General features: G+C 41.5%; 1 protein-coding gene and 1 pseudogene across 12 annotated transcripts in view; one reads left to right on the top strand and one right to left on the bottom strand.

Annotated features, from left to right (window-relative positions):
* Window positions 1-12496, top strand: part of VPS13D (vacuolar protein sorting 13 homolog D) — a 283384-nt gene that overhangs the window by 167354 nt on the left and 103534 nt on the right. For all 12 annotated transcript variants that reach the window (XM_063785968.1, XM_001145053.7, XM_009448445.5 and 9 more), the window contains 3 exons: window positions 2107-2256; window positions 3531-3627; window positions 5748-5896. In XM_063785968.1, the coding sequence (XP_063642038.1) occupies window positions 2107-2256; window positions 3531-3627; window positions 5748-5896 (396 nt within the window). The remainder of the gene's footprint in view (window positions 1-2106; window positions 2257-3530; window positions 3628-5747; window positions 5897-12496) is intronic.
* On the bottom strand, window positions 11097-11176 carry LOC112206930 (small nucleolar RNA U3; annotated as a pseudogene).

Raw genomic sequence — 12496 nt, 5'->3', positions numbered from 1 at the left:
TATGACTCGATTTATAGTTTACTGAAAGATCACTTTGGCTGCTATATAGAGAATACATTGTAGGAGGAAGGAATGGAAGTAGGAAAAAATACTCCAAGTCTCTTGCCCTTATCCCTGCCCTGAGAACAAACAGAAGGAAAGTCATTTCCAGTTGTACAGAAATGTCTATTTGGAAATCCCTGCAATACAATGGAGAGGTCAGAGGATTCGGTGCCAGAAATCTCTGCATTTGTATCCCACCTCTTCCACTTACAAGCTGTGCGAATGAGGGCAAGTAATTTAACTTTTTTTTCTTTTTTTTTTTTTTTTGAGACGGAGTCTCGTTCTGTTGCCAGCATAATTTAACTTCATTAAGCTTCTGTCTACTTGTTTGTAAAATGAGGAGGAATAATACCTAGCCTTTAGGGGTTTAGGAAGTGATATGATAGGGGGTGTGTGGAAAGTACCTGCAGATGGTCTCTTAGGGGTACCCAAAAAGATGGTCTGTCCTCTTTCCTCTTCCTGGTGGTGAACTTCAATGTGAGACAGAACAGGAAGATGGCTGCTTCCTGCAAGGAGCCTGTAGACATCCATGCATGTCTGAGTGTGGCAAGTGTCCTCTGTGATGGCACTGATCAGGGCTGTGTAAATAGAGTCAACCCTAATGCCGCTGACTTAATCGTTTCATTCCCGAGAAGAGAGTTGACTTTAGTAGAGGAAACTGTTACAATTTGGTAGCCATTTGAGCTCCTGGTTCTCTAATTTAAATTGTCTTGAAGGAATTTGGAGCAAGAGAGAAGCATCGATAGCATAGTGTTTAGGAGTGCTGGCCTTGGGATCAGATAGACCGAGATTCAAGTTCTAGTTCTGCCACTGACCAGCAGTGTGACCCGAAGCAAGGGCCTCTCTTCTCAGCTTCTTCATCTGTGATATAAGGACAGAGCTCATGAAGTTGTCATAAGGATGGCAGCAAACCTTTAGTTTAACCACCAGCGTTACAGGTATGATGTGACTTGGGATCATGCATATGAAGTGGCTAGCATGGAGCTTCGCACATAGTATCACCTGTTTTATTTTTTTAATTAAATTTTTTTTTTTCATTCAGCAGGTTGTGGACTTAAAAAATTACTTTTTTCAAATAGTTGATTTTTTTTTTTTTTTGAGACGGAGTCTCTCTCTGTCACCCAGGCTGGAGTGCAGTGGCGCTATCTCGGCTCACTGCAACCTCTGCTTCCTGGGTTCAAGTGATTCTCCTGCCTCAGCCTCCTGAGTAGCTGGGATTACAGGGGCCCACGACCACGCCCAGCTAATTTTTGTATTTGTAGTAGAGACGGGGTTTCATCATGTTGGCCAGGCTGGTCTCAAACTCCTGACCTCGTGATCCGCCTGCCGCAACCTCCCAAAGTGCTGGGATTACAGGTGTGAGCCACTGCGCCTGGCCAATAGTTGATTTTTTAACCAATGAATAAAAATTGTATATAGTTGGCTGAGTGCGGTGGCTCACGCCTGTAATCCCAGCCCTTTGGGAGGCCAAGGTGGGCAGATCACCTGAGGTCAGGAGTTCAAGACCAACCTGACCAACATGGAGAAACCCCGTCTCTACTAAAAATATAAAATTAGCCGGGCATAGTGGTGCATGCCTGTAATCCCAGCTACTCAGGAGGCTGAGGCAGGAGAATCGCTTGAATCCAGGAGGCAGAGGTTGCAGTGAGCCAAGATTCCGCCACTGCACTTCAACCTGGGCAACAAGAGTGAAACTGTCTCAAAAAAACAAAAAAATATGTATATATTCATGGAGTACAACATGATGTTTGGAAATATTTTTATGTTGTGGAATGGCTAAATTGAGCTAATATATGTATTGCCTCACATACTTATTTTTTTGAGGTGAGAAAACAAAACCTATTCTCTTAGAAAAGCACTCCCCTAATGAAATTTAGCATCTGTTATTATGACTGCTTACTTTATTATGACTGTCCTTTTGTGAACTGCTATTGAGATCGAGTGAAATGACAAGGGTACTTTCTGAGCAACCTGCGCATTATGAGGCCCCACTCAAGCGTAAAAATGAAAACTGAGCCACTGGTCTGTTTTTGTTTTTGCTTTGCTACCTTTCCGTGGCCGTAGGTGGACAATCAGCTCATTGGTACCACGCAGCCCTTCATGCTCTATGTGACTCCCCTGAGCAATGAGAATGAGGTCATCGAGACCGGCCCAGCTGTGCAAGTCAACGCAGTGAAGTTCCCCAGTAAGAGTGCACTGACCAACATCTACAAGGTGGGCTGGTGGAGGAGGCTGGTGGGTTGATGCCATGCTGGAACGTTGATTTGTTCTCTCACAGCCAAGTCTCAGAGCAGCAGTGCCGGGTGCTGATGGGAATAGCTCTGCAGGGTTAAACCACATGTGACATAATAGATTGTTTGGAGGAATTGACAGGAACTCCTCCTTCTCAGTTGTGTTTTCAGTGACCTTGCAGGTGACAGTTTGATGGTACTGAGTCCATATAGGCCAGAGTCCATATTCATCAGAGTGAAGTCACTGTAGGAAAGTATAGCATCTTCTAGATAGGTCAGGACCAGGCATGATCCAGATCTATTATTAAAAATAGAATAACCCCAGCTGGGCTCACTGGCTCTCACCTGTAATCTCAGCACTTTGGGAGGCTAAGGCGGGTGGATCTCTTGAGCCCAGGAGTTTGAGACCAGCTTGGGAAACATGGTGAAACCCCATTTCTGTAAAAAATACAAAAATTAGCTGGACCTGGTGGCAAGCACCTGTGGTCCCAACTACTTACTTAGCAGGCTGAGGTGGGAGGTCCTGAGCCTGGGAGTTCGAGGCTACAGCGAGTCACGATCACGCCACTGCACTCCAGCCTGGGTGATAGAGTGAGATGTGCACCTGCGCACATACACACACACACACACACACACACACACACACACACACACACTAACCTGAAATATTGGGAAAGGGCTATGATGGGTCTGACCTTGAGACAGACGTGCTGCTACTTAAGTTACCACACTGTTTACCAAAAGCAGATAGTTACAAATGATAAACTTTCTTTCTTGGAGGAGTCTCCACGCACAAGCTAGCTGTTCCAGCAGCAAACTCTGGAAAAGTGGGAGCCAACCAGGGGTTGCTTCCCATATTTCTGGTCCTTTATCACCAGTGCTGATGGGACCAAGCCTGCCTGTAGCCCTCGGATCCACAAGCCCAGCCATGCTGCTCCTTAAATTAGCTGCCATCCATCTGAGCACACACCATAAAGTTCATCCACCACAGTGCATCTGAGGCTGGAATCCTGACTAATGAGGCCCAGATTGCCTGGGAACCAAACAATAGAATGGCAAACCATCTATTAAACATCTTTTGGAGTTTTTAGTTAATCATAACAATATAGAGAGAGATAACCCAGAAATAATTTGGCATTATAGTTATAAAGCCACATGATTAATGAAAGCATACCATGTCATTGAGGCCTTCTTAATAGCACAGATGAATGTTCCTTCTGGTGTTCACACTTTAAATCAGAATTTCTTTATCTCTAGCATCTGATGATCACAGCTCAGAGATTCACAGTGCAAATTGAGGAGAAACTGCTCCTCAAGCTGCTAAGTTTCTTTGGCTACGATCAAGCAGAATCAGGTAATGTTGAATGTTCTATGTCTGTGTTTGGGAATTGGTCCAAAGATGGTATTTTTGAGTCTGTTTGTAAAAATAGGTAGCCCCTTGGTGTCTGATAGGCTCCCTTTCCACATCTCAGCCTGAGCTAGGAAGCTAAGGCTTGTGTTTCAGTTGTGCTTTTTCAAAGTATTACTTGTTGTCTGAGTTATCTCTGTGAACTAAAGGAGCCATTCAGAGGGTCTTCTGGAATCCTGGAGTATCCAGTGGTACACCTTTGGGAAGCAGTATACTATTCCTCTTTGCTTTGCATTTTTTTGATTCATCTGCTCTAGGATGACAGAAATGATATTAGTCATTTAGCAAACCACTTTGTTTCCTAACCTTTGTTGATTAAACAGACTCCAGGCCAAGAATCAGAAATCCCTTTGGCAGTTCCTTTGGTTTAGTTGAGAAAATAAAATTGGCTAGCCTCAATTCATTAACTTTTGACATCCAAACCCTTGTGCCTTTTTGTAATTACAAAGGTTTCTACTTATTTACTCTCTTCTTTGTAGAAGGGAGTAAGATAAGCTATTGAAAAGCCCAGGTTTCCAGCAGTGCTACAGAAATAATTGAGCTGTTGCTTCTTTTCGATTCCTCATCACAGCCTTTCCTTCCGCTCTTAGATGGGCTTTTCATGGCTGTGTATACAGCTTAGAAAAAAGTCAGTAATACTCAGTCTTTTGAAGCCTAAACTAAATATTGAGCCTGAAGAAATGATAAGAAAGAGGCTTTTATGTTTATCTGCCCATGTTGGCTAGAGAAAAAAATCACTGGGAATGTGTGTACACATGTACATACATACACACAATGCAAGAAAAATATTTTTGTTCTTTTTATCCCAGATTTAGAATTTAAGCTTTAAGAGTATTTGGGATCAAGAGCAAGATCCTGTCTGTTTAATGCTGTGTTTTCCACTTTGGGTTGGAACGCCAGTGTTTATTTGTATTCAGACAGCCACTTGGGAGCCTGCCTGCCAGGTATCCATTCTGTTTTGGTACCTTCCTGGGAAGTTTTACTTTAAATTTGATTCGACATGCTTTTCTTGTAAATTTTCTTATAAGTTGCTGTAATAAATTTCTCCTCAAGCATGGATTTAGACTTTTGTAAAATCCTTGCCTGCCTTTCACTGAAGTGGGAGCTGACTAAGGGGTTGCTTCCCATATTTTTGGTATGTTGTCACCAGTGCTGATGGGATGGGACAGAGGCAGCATGCAGCCCTCAGATCCACAAGCCCAGTCCTGCTGCTCCTTAAGGTACCTGCCATCCTGTCTGTAGCTGTTTCTGCTTCCTCAGCATAAATGGGCAGGTCTCTGTTGCAGTATCATTTTTCTGTAAGTAGCACTGATGATAGCTTACAACATAAATGTGTTTGATAAGTAGGTATGTGCCAGCTCTCTGGTTTTATTTCCAAGGCACGTGAAGCCAAGGCAAAATATGCTGCCCAGTTGGATGTGCATACAGCATCAAGTGCAAAGAGCACATTGCTGTGTTGTAGCCCATGCTACTCCTGCTACTCCTTTTATTTCATGAGATGGCAAGTAAAAAATCTGCCTTGATTGTCCTATTTAAATGGATGTCCACCATTTGGGAGACAGGGCGCTGCTTGTAGTGATATTACGTCTTTACAGCCCGCAGCCTGATTCTTTTTCAGGCGTTTATGTTTCACTCAGATTCATGAATTGGTGATATCCATTTTGATTCAGTTACACTGCACTCCAAGACCTTATTTGGATATGATCCTAGGAAAATAAATTTAGATAATCTGGGTCATTGATAATAACATTGCTAACAAATACACCTGTGGCCTTTGGCTTTTCCATCTGGATGATTTTTTCCAAAGATGACATCTGTTGGATGGTATGGAGTCACAAGTTAACATGCTAGTCTTCTTTTTTGATAAACAACACAAAACAGATCTACTCTTACAAAGAATGGCATCAGAATACTATACACGTCACTGTACCCTCACAAACTAAATTGAGAGTGATAGATGGTTTCCTTTTTTTGATGATTTTTTTCTATGTGAATACAAAGTGGATTCTGTGGATCATGAGACTAAGAAATTCTTTTTTGTTTTTTTAATTCTTCCTTTGTACCAGAGGTGGAAAAATATGATGAAAACCTCCATGAAAAGACAGCTGAGCAAGGTGGAACACCAATTCGATACTATTTTGAAAATCTCAAAATCAGCATTCCTCAGATCAAGCTAAGTGTGTTCACCTCCAACAAGCTCCCATTGGATCTTAAGGTGAGCTGCTATTTGGGTAAATTTTTTTAGATGATTTTTCCTTGGAAAAGAATGAGTGTGTTTACTATTTGTTATTTGTTGTTGTGTGTGTGTGTGTGCTTTTTTTTTTGTCCCTCATCATCATTCATAGCAGACATTTTATTTTTACAGATTTCCTTTTTCAGAAGGTTTATTGACTTACGTGTATTTGTCTTTAAAAAAAAAAAAAAAACGAAACTTAAATACGACATTGCCGAAGATCAAGGAGTAGCTCAAGAGATTCACAGATAATTCTGTAAAACCCATTTGCTCTCTGTTTAGCTCCTGGCTTACCTCAGTGAGATAAAAGCCTTTTTCCTAAAGTTGTGTCCAGGATCAAGAGAAAAAGCAGAGTCAAGACAGCATCTTCTTTTTGTGCCCGAGGCCTGCTCACCTTCCTACTTCTCTCTTCCTAAGTATCCACCTCTTTTTGAATGATTGTCACTAGGATTGTCTACTAGGAGTGTTTAAAGTCGACTCAGCCCACTTACCCACTGGGATATGGCCTTCTCTACCACCACATCAGGATGAAGCCCTTAGACCATCTTGATGACTACTTACTAGACACAGCCTGAACACCGTCTTCATTTTCAGCCATAAAGTTTATCTTCATTAAGGAAGAAAGCTGGGATTCAAATCCAAGCCTGTCTGACTCTAAAGTCTATTTTTTTTTTTTCACTATACTATGCTTCCCCATAGAACATAAGGAACCAGAGAATTTTAGACCTGTGAGTTCTCAGTGATGTACTTGCTTGGTAGACAGGGAAATTGAAGTTCAAAGTGTTTTGTTAGTCAAGGCTGTGTGGCTAGGAAGTGATAGGAGCAGGAGTGGATCCAGGGGTGTTAGAAAGTCTTTCCTTAGTTTGAGTCAAAGTCAGCCCCCTGCAGCTTGGACCCATTGGTTCTGGTTTTTCATTCTGTTGCACTTAAAGATAATACTCAAGACCTCCATCTTCCTACTAACCACCAGTCGAGGAGTCTTCTCACTGCCCCATGCTGCCGCCTCTAAGATGCTACAAGATAGTCGTCTTGCTGCGCAGAAACAGCTAGAGATATGAGCAGATAAGAAGTAAGTCTAGGGTCCTAACGTAGATGCCTGCAGGAGCTGTGCTGGCAATGCAGCGAGTGGAGCTGCACACCGGGGTGGTGTCGTGTCTCCCCAACCAGGAGTGCCTGCTCCATCTGAAGGGGCCGCCACAACCCGCTCCAGCCGCTTGCTGTCATGGAGGAATGTGAACCTGGTGTTGCCAGATCTTCAGATTTTTAAAGAGAAACCGGAAATCTGGATTTTTATGTGGAATCTCCTGGTTTTTAAACATTGGCAACCAATTCAAGTTTTTTGGTTTTTTTAAACCTTGTGGGCCTAACAAAACACATGTGCGGGCCTCATGTGGCCGTGTCTGCCAACTCACAGCTTCTAAAATCGACACACAGGTAATGAGACAGTAGTCTGGTCAACATCAGATCACATTTGGGTAAGGGTAGGGCAAGGGTGACAGCACTGGGGTGGCAAACTGAGGCCAAGCCACAGGGAGTGCTGGTGGGGACCTGGAGCAGGAATGGCTCTTGCAGCCATCTCTGGAAGAGTGCAGCGTGCCCTTCACTCACGGCCCTGTCTGCTTCATTCGCTTTAATTTCATTTCCCAGGAGATTAAAGATACTTATAGTTAGCATGGGAGTGAGGGGAAAACCATGGGAAAACCACTATCTTGTTAATATCCACAAGTATCCACTTGACTTGTGTGACCTTTGGAATGGGTTTGTTTGATAAAGTATATATTCACCCAGAGCACTTGGCACTTGCCCAGCAAACCAATGTGAAGCATTTCCTGAGGGTTGAGGACTTCTTGTTTTTAAAATCATCTTACTAAGAAACACAGACACCTCACTATTCCCTTCAAATTGCTCCCAGCAGAAAACTCCCCAGACTGAGAAAAGCAGTCTGATTTTCTGCAGTCGAAGTAGCTCCAGCCCCCCCAGTTACATGATGGTTGTGTGTGCGCTCGGCATACAGTCAACGAAATCATTTCAGTTGAATGTTTCATCTGGCACTGAATTGAAGGAACATTTTCAGGGCATTTTTCAAATCATCGTGAAACAATTACATGGAGCAGCCATGTGATGAGGTGTGTAGGGGGCACGCCGAGTGTAGTAAGTTAATGTTTCCAGCAGGGTGCGGGGAATTGGGACTAAAGAGTTAAATTCTCAGCTTGTGGGAGTCACATTTTACTGTGTCTTGAGTCTCCTAGTGGAGTCTGGGACTCATAAAATAATGTCATTTATTCAAAGAGTTTTCTAACAGAGTAATATGCCTTTATTAGTAGCTCTTAGAAGGGTACTATGCTCTTTTAGATGAATATATAATGGCTAAAAGTATGTGCTTAGAAAATGGAGTCCTGTCCCTGAACAGGAGTCACGAGAGCCTGACTAAAAGGTAAACCACGTCTTTGGTATTGAAGGAATAATTATCTTGATTCTCCTGACTCCAGGCCAGAAGTGAGACTGTCAGAAATCTCAGAGGGAAGTCTCTTCAGGTTTACACTGAGGGTACATTGTTGCCAGATATAGTGTCTGTTCAAAAGGACTGAAAGCAGTTTCACATCTGCTATCTCAATTGGATTCCTTACTCTGCGGTGGAAGAATGGGGAGATAATAGTCCCATTTCACAAATGCAGAGACCAAAGCACAGCATTCCTGCCTGACTCCCCATTCTCTCCATTCTCTCAAGTTTGCGTGTTAGAAAGTGGCCGAGTGATACTGAAAATGCCAGGTAGTTTATACGTGTTTTTGGCTTTTTTTAAAGATCAAAAGAGGCCAGGAGCCTTTAAATGGTTTCATGAGGTGGCCTACAGCAGTCCTTTTTCCATTTAGAGCATTGGGGTATTACAAAAGAAGGGCTTTAATTGAGCAATCTAGTTTGGAAGAAAACCCACATTTTAATGGTCAGAGTGAGAGGGTGGGGGTTAGGGGGAGTTTCGAACAAAGACACTATTTAAAAAGCCTAAAACTGTCTTCTCAAAGGCTTGAAATAATTTGTTGGGAAACTTCAGACCCTTTACTTTTTTCCTCCCCTCCCTAAATAAAAACCAGATTTGTTAAAAGGAAAAAAGATCCAGTATTGTTAATTGTATTTCAGAAAGTGCCAGAGAGGGAAATATCCCTGTAGTTTTAAACATTGTCCCAAGAGGGAAATAGGCAAATACCCTGCTTCACATAAACAGTCTCTATGTACCATAAATAAACCTTTAAAGAATGAATTCCAGACAGTTTTGTTTAGTGCAGGATAAACTAAGAAAGGAAAGGACATGGCTGAGGGAATAGCTTGGGATCTGAGACCTTATGGTATATAGACAGGTATTTCTTCTTTCAACTCTATGAAGTTTCTGGAAGACTTCAGCAGTTTTCGCGTGGGGAGGTAGAAATAGACAGTTTCCTATTTTTATTAGGAGCTTATGAACACAGGATTGCCTTCTCCAAAATCCATTTTATAACAGGAAACTGTCTGCTGCTTGAGTAAATAAGCATCAACTTTGTATACTACTGTATTTGATTAGTCATTTAGTTACTACAAGAATAAGCCCTGTTTGGCTCGTTCCCTCATCTCGACTTTGACTGTCCAGATTAACCTGAAGGTGGCAGAATAATTCATACCACTGGGCTGTATCTCAGCTTTTTCAAATGTGGAGTCCCAAAAGCAGTAAATGACTAGGTAAGGATAACTTTTACTTAAGGGCCAGAATATTTCCTCAATTCAGACCAAGCACCTTAGTCATTCAGAAAGGTAATAGTGTCTATGATGAAGGTTTTGACATTTCAGTAGAGGTTTCAAAGTCTTTGCTACTTTGTGTGGTTCTTCTTTAATATTTGGTTGCAAGGACAAAGTTGGGGTATAAAAGCTTTTTACCTTAAGCCTTTGTTTTGATCTCATTTTCTCTTCTCTGAGAATAAAGTAACGCTCAAAGTAGTATTGGCAAAACAGAGTGCTGAACTGATTGTCAGTACCCTGTTTTCCCAGCGTGTTTATTTTATGACTCTAAGCAAAGCAGTTGAGCTTACTGAACGTTCACTCAGTTTCTCTGACAGTGAAATGAGGAAAATAAGGCCTGCTCACGTACTTTATCATCACTCACCAAGAGGTGGGGTGAGGCATGGGTGAATGAATAGCAGAACATTTTTCAGGAGAAATAATACCCTCCATTCTGGCTTTCATGCTTTCTACCTAATAGGTAGTTGCTATTGTGAAAATGCACATATTCAAGTCTAAAATCAAGTAGCTAGCCATATGACTTTAGGCCATCCACTTAACATTTCTTGTTTTATTTATACCAAAGAGAGAGAGAGAGAGAGGGAGAGTTAGGCTGAATTAACTTGATGTTGGACTTTTTTGGGGGGTGGGGAAGACAGGGTCTCGCTCTGTCAGGCTGAAGTGCAGTGGCATGATCACAGCTTACTGCAGCCTCAACCTCCTGGGCTCAGATGATCCTCTCACCTCAGCATCCCAGGTAGCTGGGATTATAGGTGCGTGCCACCATGCCTGGCTAATTTTTGTATTTTTTTGTAGAGACAGAGTTTTACCATGTTGCACAGGCTGGTCTCAAACTCCTGGGCTCAAGTTATCTGCCCACCTCAGCCTCCCAAAGTGCTGGGATTACAGGCATGAGCCGCTGGGCCCAGCTCAACTTGAGGTTGCTATTAATCTCTAAAATATTCTGAAATTACTTAGCAGGAGGTTATCAGTGACTTCCCAAGGCACCAAGTCCAGTGACCTTTCTCTCTAGCCTTATCTTTGTAGCATCCTCTGCCATTTTGACATTGCTGACTTCCCTGTTCTTGACATCTGTCCTTTCTGGTTCTCCTCTTGCTCTGTTGCTTCTCTGCCTATTTCTGTTTTCGTTTATTCTACTTCTTCTTTTCCTGATCTGTATGTTAAAGGTCCAGATTTTTCTCTGTGAACTGTCTGGTTATGTCACTTGTCTATTTTTCTGTCAGGCCTTTTATCTCTTCTAATTTTAGAAGCTCTTTCTAAAAGTTATGTCTTTGATGAAAGTTGCAAGTATTTTTTCTTCAGCTTTTTGTCTTTTTACTTTGCTTTTGGCGTGTGTGTGTGTGTTTGTGTTTAATTATACAAGAGCTGTTTATTTTTATGTTGTCAAATTTATTAGTCTTTTGCTGTTTTGAATCTAATTTTTTTTTTGAAAACTACATGTGCAGAGAAATTCTCTAGTAACAAACTGTAGAAATGATCCCTGAAAGCATAGTCTTGAATCTGAATTTTGAGTCACAAAAAAGTTTTCCCTTCTCTATGGTTTTAAAAAATTTCACCCTTTCTTCCATTATATGATTGAATTTCAATTAAATGTATTCTTGTTCCAAAATAATTTAAGGCAGTCTCAGAAGACACATGCAAAAAGATTATAAGTAAGAAAACAGAATAGAAATGTCATTAAGTTGCACATGAAATTTTAATATATAATAAAGAGACTTTAATTCAGTGGGGAGTATATAGACTTTTCAATAGTGCTATTAGACTAAATCACAATAGAAAAAATATAAAATTAGATTTATTCTTGACACTTTATGTAAGGATAAATTCCAAGTGAATCAGAGATTTACTGGTAATATTAGCATGAAAAAGTGTTTTTATATTCGGTAAGGAAGAGTATTTGGCATGCCTTGTAAACACCTTGAAATATCAATCATTTTAAATAAAGATACAATCAGAAAATAGACCTATATCCAGAGATTGTTAACCAGCTTATAGCAGACCCAGGCTAGTTGAGAACTTCAAGAAAAGACAGATCGTGGGGGCGGGGTTGGGGAGTGTCCACGTGAAGCCATTGGAAAGCTACCAAAACAGCCAGGACTGGAGAGTTCAAGATTTATGAGAGGAGAGAAACTCAGTAAGGTGAGCCCAACATTTATTTTGCTTCTATTCTTGAGACTTTTTCTGATTTGTAAGCAGTGTGGGGAGAAAGGTGAAGAAGCCAAGCAGAAAGCAGCTGCCAACAGGCAGAGAATGCAAGTAAAGCTTTTGGCAGTCTCATGGGGCTAGCAAAGCAAAACTTAGACTTCAGTGCTACTAAGAGAGCTGGTAATTGAAGGGCTAATATCTTACAGAGAAGGGACAGGCAGAAAACAAACCCCAATAATCTGAGGTACTTTCTTTCTTGAGATATTTGATGATTTCTAAGTGACACAGTCTGAGAGAAATGAAGCAAAAAGTGGCAGCTAAGAGGCTGAAGAACTTAAACAGTCTTCTAAGCAGTTTTGTGGTACTAGGGAGATTAAAAGTGGAGGAATGGCATTGGTTTTTGTTGAGACTGCTAAAGGACTACACCAGGCCTCATAAGGACTAAAACACACCAGAACTTAGATAAAGACTGAAACACAGCCTTGAGAAAACCCAAACCCTGGTTGATTTAGGCATTATGCTTCTTACTCTAACTGCCTACCAGAAGCTAAAAACTCATCCAAAGTCTCTGTAAGTTTTCATACAAAATGTTGCATTCAGTCACAAATTACCAGGCCAAGATGAGATGAGACCAAGAGAAAAAACAAACACTAGAAACAGAACCATAGATA

Source organism: Pan troglodytes, chromosome 1, assembly GCF_028858775.2.
Source record: "Pan troglodytes isolate AG18354 chromosome 1, NHGRI_mPanTro3-v2.0_pri, whole genome shotgun sequence".
In the NCBI taxonomy this organism is placed as follows: Eukaryota; Metazoa; Chordata; class Mammalia; order Primates; family Hominidae; genus Pan; species Pan troglodytes.
Note: the sequence above shows the minus strand (reverse complement) of the source record. Positions and strands in the feature narration are given on the sequence as shown.